The 17,473-nt window shown below is 40.6% G+C and overlaps 1 protein-coding gene across 2 annotated transcripts in view; it reads right to left on the bottom strand.

Annotated features, from left to right (window-relative positions):
- Positions 1-17,473, bottom strand: part of bco2a (beta-carotene oxygenase 2a) — a 73,223-nt gene that overhangs the window by 13,557 nt on the left and 42,193 nt on the right. For both annotated transcript variants that reach the window (XM_078533027.1, XM_078533026.1), the window contains 7 exons: positions 11,806-12,010; positions 9,005-9,216; positions 8,801-8,916; positions 7,227-7,329; positions 5,490-5,615; positions 3,433-3,593; positions 484-651 (listed from right to left, as the gene is read on the bottom strand). In XM_078533027.1, the coding sequence (XP_078389153.1) occupies positions 484-651; positions 3,433-3,593; positions 5,490-5,615; positions 7,227-7,329; positions 8,801-8,916; positions 9,005-9,216; positions 11,806-12,010 (1,091 nt within the window). The remainder of the gene's footprint in view (positions 1-483; positions 652-3,432; positions 3,594-5,489; positions 5,616-7,226; positions 7,330-8,800; positions 8,917-9,004; positions 9,217-11,805; positions 12,011-17,473) is intronic.

Raw genomic sequence — 17,473 nt, forward strand, 5'->3', positions numbered from 1 at the left:
GCCAAATATGATATCCTCTCCAAAAGGATGGAAAGGCAACCTGCTTCCCAGCCTTTGCCAATGTGGTTCCATACTTTGCAAGAATGGCTCGGGCTAACTTGTTACACTGATTTCCCTTCCACCAGAAAGGGTAGCCAGAATTCACTTTGTGCAAATATTGACAACCCAACGGAAATTGGGACTCATTGCCGAAGGCATCAAAGCACCGAGCCAATTGTGTAATGAAAATTGTGCATTAACCAACTGTACCACTTCTCATTACAAAATGAAAATACAAGCATAAAGCTCTTTCTGTCATCCAATGTACAGTTTAATTTTGCTTCTTTTTCACAAGGGAATATATAAATTATATCTCTATAAATAATCAGTGCTTTGAAACAAAGAAACTTTGATCCTAAACACAATCTGTCCAGTCCTAAACATTGTGTACTGCAACAACCACTGATGCATTGGAACTATAATAAAAGAAAGTTTAATCATTGCCTCATCCAGTGCTTCTCCAGTCTGGCGCAAGTTTTGCAGGTTTATGATCTTTACAAAATTGCCATCGTCGAAACAGCAGAGATCAAGAACAATAAAGCCATTGTCTTCAAATGCATTGATATGGTGGAATATACTGAAGGCTTTGGTGTAATACTTGAATGGAATCATCTGAAAAGTAACGTGAAAATGTTTAGGCACAAGAAAAAGTCATTTGGCTCAACAAGTCTGTCCCTTTTGATAAAATTGAAAAAATACCAACTTTAATTGTTAATATATTTCATTAGTAAAGAGTACAAACCAAGTTTGCTTCTTCTTTATCCTCGTCTTGAAAGCATTAATTTACAATTCTATCATAAAATATTCATCTAAACAGTGTTTGAAAGGTTGATAAATCATTAATATAAGTGAGCACATTCCCTTATACTTTACAAAGCAGATTAATCATATGCCTAAGCGATCAGTGGTAGTGGTGTGTTACACTTCACCGAAAGTCTGAGTTGCTGTGGCAGCATACACATTTACATGCATTTTGTTGTCTGGAGTTATGGATAGCGATGGTAGAGGCTTCAACTTTATATTTCCATTACATGGCTGGCCAGGAATCTCTCCCACTCTTACCACCCGCAATTGGCGTATGTTGGAAGGATTTGCAGGTTGATACATGACCTGTTTGGCCGCGTTCTGAGCATGCCTTCCTTGGTCATCAGGTCTAGGGGTGGGACTCAAATCTAGTGCTTCAGAGGTAAGGAGGCTACTCACTTGTGCCACAAGACCTCCTGAGTAATTAGTATACATCTTTAACATCTATTTCTTGGTTGACTAGCTACATTCTCTGGTTCATTTCTTTTCAGGCCTCTATGTCTCACCCTGCAACCCATCCTCTAACAACACCTCATATTTTTCGGGCTGGAGGAAGGTTTGTAGTGGAGCTCCCCAGGGGTCGGTATTGGGACCCTCGCTTTTCCTGATATATGTAAATGATCCAGATCTTGGGACGCAGGGCACAACTTCAAAATTTGCGGATGATACGAAGCTTGGGAGTGTTGTAAACTGCGAGGAGGACAGTGTAGAACTTCAAAAGGGCATAGACAACTTGGTGGAGTGGGCAGATTGATGTCAGATGAAGCTCAATGCAGAGAATTGTGAGGTGATTCAATTCGGTAGGAAAAATATGGACAGACAATATAAAATAAGGGGTGAAATTTTGTAGGGGGTGCAGCAGCAGAAAAACCTGGATGTATATGTGCATAGATCATTGAAGGTGGCAGGACAGGTGGAGAGAGCAGTTAATAAAGCATATAGTATCCTGGGCTTTATTAATAGAGGCATAGAGTACAAGAGCAGGGAGGTTATGCTGAATTTATATAAGACACTTGTTAGATCTCAGCTGGAATATTGTGTAGTTCTGGCCACCATATTATAGGAAGGATGTGAATACATTAGAGAGAGTGCAGAAGAGGTTTACAAGAATGATTCCAGGGATGAGAAACTTCAGCTATGAGGGTAGATTGGAGAGATTGGAACTGTTCTCCTTGGAGAGAAGAAGGCTAAGAGGAGATTTGATAGAGATGTTCAAAATCATGAGGGGGCTGGAGAGAGTAGGTATGGAGAAGCTGTTCCCACTTGTAAAAGGATCAAGAACAAGAGGGCACAGATTTAAAGTGATTTGCAAAAGAAGCAGATGTAGCATGAGAAAAAACTTTTTCACACAATGAGTGGTTCAGGTCTGGAATGCGCTGCCTGGAAGTGTGGCAGAGACAGGTTCATTCGAGGCATTCAAGAGGGCATTAGGTGATTATCTGAATAGAAACAATGTGCAGGGGTACGGGGAAAAGGTATGGCAATGTCACCAGCTCATAATGCTCATTTGGAAAGCCAGTGCAGACACGATGGGCTGAATGGCCTCCTTCTGTGCTGTTAAAATTCTGTGATTCTGTGAATTGAGGAACTGCCAACGCTCTGTTAGTATCTTCTTTCAAGACAGGAAAACAGAGTTGAGAATCTTAAGGGAAATTTTAACTCCCCCCTGCTCACAGAAACTGAGCAGCACGAGAGTTAAAATCTTGCTTGCTTCCCACCCTGCGGCTATTTTAATGCTACTGTGTCCTTGGGGGAGTGAAGAGGTGCTGAGGCACCCACTCAACTCACCTGTGGAGCCGAATTAATTAATGTAAATATGATGTCATTAGGACTCTGATGCAATTTTAACTGCCGACTGAGCAGAACATCCACCCTGGATGCTCCGCTCAAGAGTAACCTGTGGACACCCAGCAAAGTCCATTGGGTAAGTTTAAGAATTACTTTGGTGAAGCCAGGACAGTTCCTCTGGTCTCACCAAGAGTCTGACACACAGGCTCTACACTGCCCTGTCAAACCTGGATTGACTGAGTTTAGCTAATTCAGCACTGACCAGAGATCAAACAGGAATATTCTTCATCTGCAACACTCAGTGTTTAGACTGAGACATATATTTACCTACAGAACCATCGGGGGAGTTCCTTGACCACCCCCTTAATTATTTCTGCCCTTCGACATGATTTGTCATTATCCAGCAGCTGGATGACTTGTTCAAAGGCCTAGCCCAATTCTGCTCTTGACTTGATATGCAAAAGACAGGCGAAGGGTAGCTTAGCTGCCCACATTTTTCTTCCTGCCAGTGGTAACATATTTAGTCCCTGCCTGCAACCTCCTGTTAATGATATGGTTGACAACAGAATGGGATATGTGGCCGAGTTTGTTGGGATATTGTGGTTTTGTTAGATCCTCTAACTTCATCTAAAACATGGGTATCTTTTCTTGTTGTTGATCAAGTACCAAATGTAAAATCTCAAAACAATGAAAGGTTCACTCTACCCTACTGCAAACATGACTCATGCTTGGTACATAAATGATATTATATTGAACAAAATACTCTAAATCCACAAAAGTACAATAAGATCAGTGAATTACCTCTCCTGTGTGTTTGTTAGCTACATGGATAATGGTGTTGCGTTCTGGCTCCCAGTTTATCGCAGAGTTAAAACTTTTACCTCTGAATTTGGATGTGAGAATTTTCAGTACATCTATTTTCAGCGGTTGCTCAACAAAGATGATATAGTTTTCGGACATTCCTGTCATGGAAAAATAAAATGTTGTTAGCATAATTTTATAGAGTCCAATACATTCATTCATCGTTTTACTGCTTTGTATGTCGGGGTCAAATAAACCTAGTAATGAAATGAGGGTCATTGGGTCTCCTCGAAATAAATATTCAATGAAGGACCATGAGTTGCAAGGTTAGGTTATCCAAAGCCCTTCTTCAGTTTATAACACCAACTGGAAGCTCTGAACCGAACCATTTTCCAAACCACGGAAGTCAATGCATGTAGACGAGTGATCCCACAAAGAAGTGGGTAATTTTAAAGGAATATGCATCATCATGCAAGCATTCCTCAGAAATAAAAACAAAGGGCAGAATTCTCCGGTCGGCGAGCGTGGGCGGGGCCCGCTCACTGACACATTAAATGACGTGCGGTGACGTCAGGCAGGCGTCCCGACATCACTGTGTGTCATTTAGACTGTCCGCCAAACTGCCAAAGGCCTATTAAGGCCATTTAAATAGTCATTAACTCAATTAAATGAGCTGCCCGTCCAGCCTTAAGGTTGGCGGGCAGGTGAAGAGCCCAGGTGGCCTTTGCATTTTTCATGAAACCTCATCCACGGGTGGGATGAGGCTTCATGAAGTGTTTTAAAATGTAATAAAAATTTTTACATTAATTCCTTGACAGTGTCACATGAGGGGACACGTTTCAAAAGTTTTTTCCTTCCTTTATTTAAACTTACCACATGTCAAATGGATCTCCCTGAAACACCTCCGTGCCTCAGGGAGATCTCTGCTCTCTTTTGCGCGCATGCAGGGAACCACTCGGGGAAACCCCCCCCCACCGCCCGCACAGGGAGCGCTCAGCGCTTCCGGACGCACGTCACAATGGGCGGGCCTTAATTGGCCTGCCCACGTAAAATGGCGGTGTGTCCCCGATTGGGGGCGCCGATCAGGTTTGCACCTGCCCCCGCACAACCCCCCCAACGGGGGGGGGGGGGGTGCGGGGGTGGAGTTTTTCTCAAAAAATAGAGTTACTCACTTGGTGGATTTGTCTGTTTTACTTAGTCTTTAATGTAGGAAAATTTACAAATCAAGTCACAATCTATGTTGGTAATTAGGAGGCATGTCAACCAAAGCTGTGAAAGTAGAAAGGCTTCATGCCATCTGTTGATGTTAAGCCACAAACAATTCTGGCGCCTTAAAGTGTCTCCCCCATTCCAATTTCTATATTCTTCAATTCGACCCCAGTCAGATACATTTGTAGACAAATCTATTGCACATTCATTACAATTCAACCAGGTATAATTTTTAAGTGTTAATCTACTCAGCCTCAATTGTTTTTGTTGGTCATTTCTTTGACTACCCTGTAGGAGAAAAAAGTTTACCATTTAAGATCAGCCAGATTCCCTACACTGAGATTTTTAAAAGTAGCAGGGTTGTCAAGTGCAGAGTGATTGGAGGGGAAATAATAAAATAAAATCTAAACCAATAATTTTGAGAAGTAAATCCCAGAGCACGTAAAGTCTTGTGTTATACAAATTTTACTCTAGTTAGTTATATAAAACTTTGGGCATCTACAAAGTGGAATTCCTTACTTCCTTCAATTTTCCATTAATTTTACAAGCCTTAGAAACTCCAGTCTGGCATTAACTAATTTCTAATTCTTTTATTTATCTCGTCATCTCTCTCATTCTTTTCTCTCTTGTTTGTGTCCTGCACTATGGGCCTAGCCTTTTCAGTAAAAATAGTTTCTATCCTCAAGAGATAAAGAAAAACAATATTTTTTAATTATCCCGTGATACATTTTATAATCCAACATGTGCAAAAAAAGTTTAATATAATAAATATTTCAATTGGTTCTTTATGCAGGAAAATTTACAGATCAAGTCACAATCTATGCTGATAATTAGAAGGCATGTCAAACCAAAGCTGTGGTAGTAAGAAGGCTTCATGCTGTCTACTGGTGAAATGCCACAAACAATTCTGGCCCCTTGAAGTGTCTCCTCATTTTCGGACTTGGGAGGAACTGCAATGATGCTATACATTGTGCCTACAAAACAAAACATAGGTGTAGAATTATAGGATATTCCAGCATTCCAATAAGCCTGTCAAATCTGTGCTGGTACTTCTCACTACATGTGCCACTTAGCTTAATTCTGCACACTCCCATTAACCATTCTTCTGCTTCAACTTTCAGTAATAATCACTCTTAAAAGAATTATGGAACTTGCTTGAACCATGGTTTGTGGTAGAGAATTCACTTTCAAACCACTCTATTTAAAATGATATTTTCTCGCCTCACTGTAATTCTTTGTACCGTTATCTTTAACCTCTGTGCACTCATTATTGTATCAGCAATCAAGGCAAACAATTTAAGTTATTATGGCACTCCATAAACTTAAAGTCCTCAATCCACTCACCTCTTCGCTCCAAAAGAAGAAAAGCCCTAACTTTCTAATGAGTGCAAACTGCAATCTATTATCTATTCTCTGTTGGGTATCTATAAGATTGTCAAGCATAGCTTGTCTTATATTACCAGTAAACAATGTAGTTAACACATTGCAAAACAGAAAATTATATAGATTTCCCTCTATAGTTCAGTCATTAAGTTCATCATTCATAATGGAACTGAAGCACACAGAATATTATCACAATAGGAAATGCCTTACATGGTATAGTAACACTGAATTGAGTGAATTGGGTGATATATCATGTCATTTCTATGGTTGTGATATTGACTAATTTCAGTGAAATTAACATGGAAATAACACAGCTTTCCACTGATTAAAAAGTTACAAGAGAACATTTAAGTGCTAAAAAAAAGTTACAAGAGAACGTTTAAGCAGTTTAAAATTAGCATCTTGGATATTTTGAGAAGGAACGCCACTAACTGAAAAATTCATAGGAAAAGAGTATCTGTTGTCTGTGGTATTAATGCTTGCAGTTCCACAGTAAATTGTCGAATTAAGCAATATACGCTAGAAAATGACCACATGATGCAGTGTGCATGTTCTGAATGGTGCATTGTGAAGACAACTGTGCAGAAATAGATGAGTCAAATTGCTAGGCAATGTAATACTTGTGTGATACTTGAACAGAACTTAGCTTAACCTATAGAAATAACTGTGCAGAAGCAATAGCCCAATTCTTGTAGCACTTAATGAGACATAACTAAAAGGTGCTTTTATATTGCAGTAGTGCTACTGAGTTTCCCAAGTGGAGGTATAGTATAGTCAACTGCAAGCAACATTTAAGAATGCTGAGACTTGATTTTAAAAGATTAGCTGGGAGGAATTGCTAAAAACAGGCAGTCTTTGCATGCCCCCACAGTCTTACATTTGACTTGTGGTTGGCTGCACAGGACCTATGCAGAGGCAGCCTGCAAGCAGATGAAGAATACAACGTCCCACACATGCAAAAGTGCTTAAATGATAGAACTATATTAAGTCTGTGTGTGGTGCCCTGAGAAGGAGAATCCTGGATCATAAATGCGGATCCCATTACGATACCAATACCCAGAGAGGGTCTTACTGGTAAATAGTGCACAGTACTCCCACTCCAGCAAAGTTACGTGGTTGGAAAGGGAGCAGCTCCAAGGAAACTCCTGTCCAATTTTTGTGGAGATGTAATATCGGCATACATTGCTACAGGGCAAATTTACCATTTTTTCCATATGAATTGCCCATATTGTAGGTTGTCCCATCAGGATCATAATGTGGATGGGCTGTTGCTCCATTCACTGCAATAAATTTGGTCCAATCTACCTAGCAACAAAATCATAAATCAAACAGATAAAGATTACCTTTAAAACTGTCAAAAACTTTGGATCCTTGTCATCTAGCTGTGAATGGATCTACAATGTTAATGTTGGAGCTGGCTAGAGAGCATTAGACACTTATTAAAATTAATTAAATAGAACATAGAATACAGTGCTCCTTTATATATAGCAGATTACACTTTCTACCTCAAGTTGCAGCAGGAAAGCTTGTCACTTCTTTGAAGGAATGAGCTGAAAATATTCTTCCAACAAAACTTATTGTATGATAAATATTCATTGACACACCCACCCACACATTCATGGGCATTTGAGTGCCACTGTAAGTGTTTTTTAAACTTTTAACACTTCTACATTATTTCTCTGCTTCGTGGACAAATTTGCTGATAAAATCAAAGAGCAAACACAGATGGTTAGAGGATCGCTAAGTAAATTCAAAGAGATGAGGGATAAATTAAATCAAATGGATTACAGAAAGATCTTTGCCAGCATTACAATAGAAGATAAAAGGAATGCCTTGAAATAATGTAGGGCATGAAGAGCAAGTACATGCCAAAGATTAGCACGTTCAGACTAAACAAGTGTGAGACTAACTATTTTAAAAAACGAATTAAAGGTGAAATGAAGAGGAAAAGTTACTTTTACAAATAATAGTGTGAAAGGGTTCACTGGGAAGAATGTAAAGTAAATGCAGAAGTAGGTTAAAAGAATACTCAGAGAGGCTAAGAAAGGACACGAGAAACAGCATAGTTACTGAAGCAGAATATAATCGTAAAAATTCTTCAAGGTTTATCATAGCGAGAGGACTGATAGAGAGGAGGTAAGAAAATTAGGAGATGCAAATTGGCTTGAAATTGAGGGTGAAGTATTCTAAATGATTGCTTCCCAAAGTATCCACAAGGGAAAACATGAATAGCATGCCCTCCCAATAAAGGAGTACAACAGCACAGGGCGTAATCTTCACCTTCTGCAAACTGACTTCAAAGGAAAATAAAATAGGTCGAGTGTGTAATGGGCAAAACCCACTACTGCCAATTGGACCAGTCCAAAGTTGAGAATTACCTTCAAATTTCAAGACTTTGACATAAATGCGATAATGTGGTAGAAAAGCCGGAAGGGTTTAAAACTAATAAATTGCCAGGGCTAGAATCTTCAGCCGAATTTAGCACTACAGTTCCAAAGCATTTGGTCCCTGGGTTGCATATTCAAGAAGCCCAATGCCTGTATTAAGGTGGCACCTTCGGCACTTTGATCCGCAGGAGTTCACACCCTTTTCCTAAATTATACTGTTTCCTAAATTTCTGCGCTCAACATAAACGTACTGATAATCCTAAAAGCAACCTGACATACAAGTTAAAAGTTACAACATTTTGAATGTCAACTTTTACTTCAAGCAGAAGCATTAAACTAATCTTCACAAAATGGAGTTTATTCTAGTGAAGCAATAAAGTAAAGCTTACCTTTTCTTCTGTGTCCAGGGTATTGGGATTCACTTTATGAATGAAATTAGTTTCCGTGGTTGCATAGTAGTCTCCTTTGTACCGTGCAAAGTTCACACTGTCATTATCAGTGGATTCTAAAACAAAACATTTCTTTTAATTAGAACAACAGCTTGGATCTTCACATGAAGCAAACTTACATTTATGAACACGTTTGGCACTTACTTAGTATTTCAAATTTGCTAATGAATCGTTGGAAAATGTTTTTGCAAGGATCAGGCATCGCTATAGTTCCAAATTCAGATACCATGATACGGTTGTTTGCACTGTTGGTCCGATATGTTTCACTGCGTAGAAACTTGCTCATATAGGTCACATTACCATCTTCAATTTTAAACTGATGCATCAATGCCATACCATCAAACCAATGGTTGTATCTAAAGAGAGGAAAGACCAGAAGTTTATTAGAGACTGTAGTTTTATATTATGTAGTTTGCCCAATTATTGTCTGTGTGTGTATATATTATATATATATATATATATATATATATATATTTCTTTTTTTTATTCATTCATGGGATGTGGGCTTCACTGGCTGGGCCAGCATTTATTGCCCATCTCTAATTGCCCTTGAGAAGTTGGCAGTGAGCTGCCTTCTTGAACCGCTGCAGTCCATGTGGTGTAGGTACACCCACTGTGCTGTTAGGGAGAGAATTCCAGGATTTTGTGTACAGACACACACACACACACATATATATATATATACACATAATATACACACATATATACATATATATAATAGATTTTATGTTATAACATATATATTTCTAGGCGCATGGTTGAGTGATTTTTTATATGCCGATTGATACATTTTACTGTATCAATAAATTAGCCATGATCAAATTGAATGGTGGCGCAGGCTCAAGGGGTCAAATAGCCTACTGCTCCTATTTCCTATGTTCATTTTTTAATGGGGCGTCCTGCACACGTTTTACTGGGAATAACTTCAGATGATGAGTGGGTAATCTTGAAGGTAAGAAATTTTTAAGATACTTTAAACAACAAAACATTGGGACGTTGCTCGTGTGATTTTCCCTTCATGTCACATAGAAAGGGTAAACCAGCTGTTCTGTTCAAAGCAGATGTGGAATTTGTTATCAAGAAGTGCATCTGGCAATGGCGGAGTGCAAGTATTAAGTACCAAGCTTGACGCACTGATGTTAAGCTGGCATCAATAATGCAGCCTTACTACCGAAAATAATGATTTTGCACATATTGCACCAAGGAACTTTTGATGTAGATTCCAGTGTTAGAGATAACAGTGAATTCTACTTGATACCTGCCAGTATCGAGTGCTTGGAATTGAGGTTCAATTCCTGTGTCACAGAATCACAGAATTGTTAAAGCGCAGAAGGAGGCCATTCAGCCCATTGTGTCTGTACCGGCTCTCTGAATGAAGAATTCACTTAGTGCGTGCCATTTCCCCACCTTCTCCCCATAACCCTGCACATTCTTCCTTTTCAAATAACAGTCTAATTCCCCTTTGAATGCTTCAGTTGAACCTGCCTCCACCACACTCTCAGGCAATGCATTCCAGACCTCAACCATTCGCTGCATGCAAAAGCTTTTTCTCGTATTGCTTTTGCTTTCCTTTGTCAATTACTTTAAATCTGTGCCCTCATTTGCGATTCTTTCATGGATGGGAACATTTTTGCCCTCCACTCTGGTCCAGACTCATGATTTTGAACACCTCTATCAAATCTCCTCTCAGCCTTCTTTGCTCCAAGGAAAACAGTCCTAACTTCTCCAGTCTATCTTCATAACTGAAGTTCCTCATCCCAGAGGCTGCAGTGGCGAGGGCTGGGACTGCAAGCAGTCCCCAGATTCCGTGCCCAAGGAGTCCAGGACCAGGTAAGTTTTGGAAGTCTGAGGGCGGAGAGGGCAGGTGAGACTCGGAGAGGGGCTAAGGGCAGAGAGGATGTAGGGATGTTGGTGGAGAGGCCGTGGGGAGAGGAAGCACCCTCATCGGCCTGGCCTTTTTGGCAGGCGGTTGGGGGAAGGGCACCTGATGTTAAAAGGAGGCCGTTGATGGAGTTGCCCTTTCCCCACCCGAGGCTTAAGCAGGATCACTTTTCGGGCTTACCCACTGAACTCCTCCCACCAGCCCGAAAATTAAGGTTGGGTTGGTGGGAAATGGCCCATTAACTGACCACTTAAGATCTCAATTGGGCGAGGGCAAGGGGTAGGGAGGGCGGCCTAGGTCTTACCCATCATACCGTAAAATTGAAGAGATGTCAGGGCAGGTGAGATCCCAGTGGGAAGGCCATCAAAAGAAGTTTACAGCCACCCCCGTCCACAAACCTGCTGGCAGCCGGAACATGAAGTTCTATCCAATGTTTTGATGGAAAACTGCAAATGGTGTGAAGGACCCTTTTAATGACAAGGTTTACGTCCCTGTAATGCCAGTCAACCTTTCCGGCCTACAACAGGAACAACTGAAACTGTTAAGTCTTATTTTTTCAGGAGTAAACAGTGCTTAGAGATTATTTTTTAAAAGTCTTATTTTCCTTTCTGCTTCTTTTTACTCTCTTTCAATCCAATCTTCCTTTCTCCTCTTTGTATCTTCTTCTACATTCAATTTGAATGTAATTCATTTTATTTCCTTAAATCTCATTACCATATTAAAGGTGCTATATAAATGCAAGTTGGTGTTGCTTAAGGAGATAAACTCTTGTCCCCTTGTTCACCTAGATCCAAGATGCCCTGTTACCCTCAACACCCCATTAACAGGTTGTATTTCCTGAAAGTTGTGGCACAAATAATTTTAAAGTGAAAGTTGAGGGAAAAGGTCTAACTAATGGGGGAACCTCACAAGGTTCCCTCATGCCGGCATAATCTGTGTTTGTTGCCAGTATTGCACAGCATAATTTCAACCAATATATTTCTCTATCAAAAGGACTGCTGTTGCTAACTGAACAAGTCTGCAGATTTTTGTGCAATAAATATCTACAGAAGGGTACACTTACTTGTCATTTCCAAACTCAAATTTTCCAGGCCCATTTCTCAGCAGATTTCCTCTTAACCATTTAGGAATTTCCCCTTTCACTTTCACAGGAATGGGTTCAGGGGTTTCCTCCACAGTCATGAACAGTGGTGCTAAACACTCCAGTCCCTTTTTCCTGCTGTAGTATATTGGTTCCTCCGTCTTATTTGGGAGCAGGCGCCTCAAAACTTAAAAAAAAAAGTTCAGAAATAGATTCTGTGAAGACACAGAACGTTAGTGTACCTGTTATAAAATAAGATACAAGTCCCCACACATTAGGTGGATATTGGTATGTCAATGGAGGAAACAGCAAATACAGGTTATTCAACTATGTGCAGTTCTGGTTGCCATAAACATTAAAAGTACATGTCAAAAGATCAGGTCATATTCTATAACTGAATTACTGATTAAAATGGGTCTGTCTTGAATTTTTGATAAAGAGAATACAGACAATTACAATACTGCCTGAGCTATATTTCACTAGGGAACACTTAACCTTGTTATATTCTTGTGAAAGGGAGTAATGATGAGTAGGGTGATCAGAATGGGAAGAAATTTGGAAAGGTTAGACCCCAGTGAGCGAGTTCAGTGGGATGATCAGCAACAGGGGAGAAGCAGGGCAGTGTGTGTGGGTTGTTGCTCGTAAGGACAAGTTGCTCATTTGGGCACTTTGCAGAATGCCAAGAGAAGCACAAGAGAGGACCTTTGGGTTTATTCAAAAGGATTGAAATCTGGAACAGTGGCTGGGGAGTAGGGAAATAGAAGAGTTGGGATGAGGTAGGAATAGGGTAAAAAATGCCCAACAGGGGAGGCGGCATGACTGGGTTACATGAAAGAGAGGACACAAAAGAGCAAGAGGAAAAAATAATGGCAGATAGAAATGGTGGGCATGGGTCCAGACCGGCAGCCTAAATGCATACATGAATGAATGTGATGTATTTGGGTAAAGTAGACATGGTAGAGATTAGTAGAGATATGTCCTGGGTATAAGCAGACGACTTTTCCTATTTCTCCTGGTACCTTGTACTGGATAAATTAAAAATTGTCACACTTGGTACACTCGGTATCTCAATTTTACAATAAATATTAGTCAACAATCAGCCAAAATACGCCAAACTTATTTGGATCAACAACCTCACCACACACAAGGCTCACGGATTCAACAGAGTTGTCCTCTCTTTAGTTATTTTCCCTCTGCTCCTGTTCTTTAGGTAACCTAATCTTTCTATATCCACTCATTATTTGAAAATACTTGCAGTAAAAATTAATTTTTGACCAACGCTAGATTCAGACGGGGTCACATTTTTGGTGGGAGGTGAGTCCAAGACAGCAGCAGTTACATTATTCTCCTGTAGCCCAGGCTTGCTTTTCTTGGACCAACAAAGATCATTTTAGCACATTACTTTCAGGACTCTCCTGCTGCACCGGCAGGTTCTAGTGAGTGGATCACTAATGGTGCAGACTCCACCCAATAGCCGATTAAAATGGCATTGGGATCTACACAAAACAAAAACAGAATTACCTGGAAAAACTCAGCAGGTCTGGCAGCATCGGCGGAGACCACCGATGCTGCCAGACCTGCTGAGTTTTTCCAGGTAATTCTGTTTTTGTTTTGGATTTCCAGCATCCGCAGTAGCTTTTTGTTGGGATCTACACAGATCATAGGAGTTCAATTTGCATAGGTCAGTGATTCTCCCACCCTGTAGCAAGCAAGGCACCTGAGCTGTCCAACAGAAGCCTCCGGAATAAATTGATGGATGGGGGGGGGGAGGGGGAGTGGTGGGGAAATCAGAAGTGGGGTAGTGAGGGCACGACCTCCACTTCAATTCCGCTACTGCCCCATTTCCCCAGTGGGCAGAAGTTAAAATCTCCTCATGATGTTTTTTAAAAAAAAACAAGTTCTCACATTGTCAAGCTACATTCAGTAACACATGGGACAGCAACAACTCTCATGACTTCTCTAAAAATAAGCATGTGTGTGACACTACGACCTCAGTTTGCTATTTTCCAACAACCCAAAAAAAAAAGCTATAAAAAAAAAATAGCAGGCAGAAATATTTACTTTGCTTTTTGTATCCAAACCAAAAGCTACACTGTTTTAAACAGCAAGATTGAGAGGGGTAACCAATAAACCTCCATTCCTACACAGAAGCTACATTCTAACCTACAAACGCTGAGACATTACTTTTTAACACTTTAAGCTTTCTCATGCTGAGCTGTTCCAGTACTATAAGCAAGTAGTTCCCTTTTTTGAGCAGATGTCGTTAAAGAGCAACCGCCTCTGAGCTGCTGAGCGTGCCCGCTGACGTCAGCGCGCAACACTCTAAGCGCTGACGCGCGCGGGCACGTCAGCCGGAAAATTGTGACCCAGGGCTTTTTAATGACGTAACCAACCTGCTGAACAGCCTTCTCAATGGCCCTGGGAAACTAACTACACATGTCAAATTTCTTCGTTACGATAAAAAAAAAAAATTGCACGTTTTAAAATTAATTTTCGAAGAGTTTACGATATTGTTGCTTCTAACTTAATTTCATGTGTGCCTCCCCCATCACTTAATTACACAAGTTTATTTTTTTTGCAGAGGGTGAAATATAAGAAAGGGGATAATTATAGTGCATTCTACTTCCTAGTTTGCTGTCAGTGAGAATACTTCAATGTGATTGACTGATTCTCCTAGCACTGTTGTTCAATGCCATGGGGTCTCCTTGGTCTGGCACCAGATCTGATATTGAGAAGGGCCAAATCCAGGACACACACATTGCTAGGTCTTTGGAGCCAGCTTTCTTCGAGATCTAGCAGCCAGCACTATCACTTTGCTACTGACCACGAAATCTGGTCCTGTTCTCTTGTCACTAATTTACTGGCAAATGGAAATTTCCTCTTTCAAATCTTTGAGAACCTATTTCAGTTGAGTACCACCCTAAATTTTCAAGTCTCTTTTTCATATCATCCTGGCGAATCATGCACCTTTTCCATGGCTGGAGTAACTATTCTGTAATGGGATATGCTATTTGACGAAGAATTTCCTTTTATTGTGCTTAGCATAAAGAATTGCCCACACACAACACATAGATGAAAATTAGATAATCAGATGCCAAGAGCAGAGCTAATTTCACTCTCTGTGAAACAAGGAAAGAGGGGATAGAGGGAAGAGGCTTAGAAGGGAATTCCAAAGATTAGGGTCTAGACAGCTGAAGGCATGGCCATCAATGGTGGAGCAATTAAATTGAAGATTCTCAAGAGACCAGAATTAATGGAGCAGATATTTTGGAAGCCTGTGGCACTGGAAGAGGTTACAGAGCTAGGAAGGGGTGAGGGCATGGACAAATTTGAAAACAAGGATGTCAATTTTATAAGTGAAGCATTGTTATACACCCCAGTGTTATTCCCAGTAAAGGCATGGCATATTCCTAATTTTAAATATGGTCTGTGTTTGCATAGAAGTTTCTGGGACTGAAATTTTATTTAAAATGGATGCTGATGAACTGTTAATATGGCTGCCAAAGATCAGGTGACCTTTGCAACTTCAACACAGGCTATCTGAAGCTTCCAGAAAGTTCCTATTGTATCACCTTGGATGGGGCCTCCCGCTGGAACGGACATTTCAAGATGAATACTATCCGTAGAATTCGCACTTGCAATTGTTTGGGGATCTACCCAAAACGCAAGTCCAGATTCCAAGTCTCCGAGTTGAAACCCTAAAATGGTCTGAAGCCAATTCATCCTGAGCAAGTGTGAAGAACTCATCCATTTTCTCCATTGTATAGCAATGGCCGTCCAGGTGGGCAATACCAGTATAGGTCATGTGACTGAAACCGACTGGGAGTTTTCATCTGAAGAGCCGGAAAGACCTGTGCAGTCTGTAGAAGAACACTGAGAGAGATAGTAGCTGCAACAAAAGGCTGTCTCATCTTTGCCTTTAAGGACCTGGATGCCATACATCCTAAAAGAGCCTTGCAACCTGATTCCAAAACTCCAAGCCCAACTGCAAAAAAAATTGACCTGCTGAATGTTAAACCACAAATGCCTAGCTTTGTGACCTGTTGAACAGTCATCTCTTTGAGAGAATCCTGCGACAATCCAGATAACTGACTTCAGCTATTTGAACCCATCTGAACAACAATGCAAGTGTGGAAAAGGACTCCTTTCTTTACTGGACCCACAATGATGGCTCTCCTGCAACAAGCCAAACACATAAACTGTTGACTATTCTTTTGGTTTAACACATATGGTGTGTAAATGGTGTAGTGTCCAGATTTTCCATGTGAATAAATAATCCTCTTTATTTAAACCCGCAAAAGTTTGCTGCCGTTTTTTTCTAATTGACCACGTGCAAAAGAGACCTTAGAAGCACACACATCTACTTTTCCAAAAAAAAAACACACTCAGTACAGACAGCAAGGAAAGGGAATTAGGGGGTTTCAGTTTATCTCTCTTCCCCTACCCAGGACACCAGAAATAAGGGGTATGCTTATGATATGATGCGCTCCTCTCTGCAAAACATTGCTCATGGAAACTGCCTGTTCTGCAATGAACCATACCTGAAGATTGTTAAGAAGAGCAAACCATTGGAATGTTCAAAGGAAAGAAAGATTCTTGTGTTTGTGGGTGCCTTGACCAGCCTTTTCTCACAAATTGTGATAGTATGTTGCATGACTCACAACTTTACAATTAGGAAAGGATGAATGGTAGAGTCCCAGAGGATTCTGAAGAGCCTGATAATTGCATTGTTGATAATTGGACCCTGCCAATAAAGAACAAGAAGCAAAGGTATGGTGGCAATGGCTGCCTGACAACTGAGAAACATACTCATTCAGCACATCTTCACCTGTGAAGTGCTGTTATTTGGAAGTCTCAGTTCCTCAAAGGTCTGCTTCCTCTCAGCAAACTCTCCATAGATAATGTAAAATCTTTGGCCAGGATTTTCCCTGCATTGGACTAAATGCGAGAGGTGTAAAAACCGGCATTTTTCCTGCCGGCCACAATGACGTGTTATCACCCCATATCATCCGCAGGAAACGCGCCAAATCACTGGCAGGCTGTTAAATGTCAAAGGGGGGATGGTTAGGTTTTCTCTTGTTGGAGGTGGTCATTGCCCGACATTTGTGTGGTATGAATGTTACTTGCCCACACAAGTAAGCCCAAATCTGAATGTTGTCCAGGTCTTGCCGCATGTTGGCTTCATTATCTGAGGAGTCGCGAATGGAACTGGAATTGGATGCCAATAAAGTCCAAATTTAGATAACGTTTCAAAAGCTGTCAACAATATATTAGAAATAATTCACTGGCAAAATCGAGTGTGCTGGCACTGTTCCCTTCACCCCTGGTAGTTTGTAAATAATCCAGACTAATGTAAATACAAACTTTGTTTCCTTGCACAATGATTGAATGCAAGTGAAACGAGTTTTGGATGTTTTAATTCAGTTTCCAACAGATTGGAGCTAAGACTGATAACAGCTGCAATAACTCACCTCCAGAGTGCAGGGGAAATTCAATCAAGTGTTAGATCCATAGGAAAATAAATGTTGATTTATAATCACTGACTTCTGTCCTACTCAAAATAAAACCTTGAAAGTCCTGCCATTAATTTATATCCTAGGTTGTGGCACAGAGATGTAAAATCACCAGATTAGCAGCAGTACATGTGTAA

The sequence above is a fragment of the Cetorhinus maximus genome, chromosome 2, assembly GCF_964194155.1.
Source record: "Cetorhinus maximus chromosome 2, sCetMax3.hap1.1, whole genome shotgun sequence".
Lineage (NCBI taxonomy): Eukaryota > Metazoa > Chordata > Chondrichthyes > Lamniformes > Cetorhinidae > Cetorhinus > Cetorhinus maximus.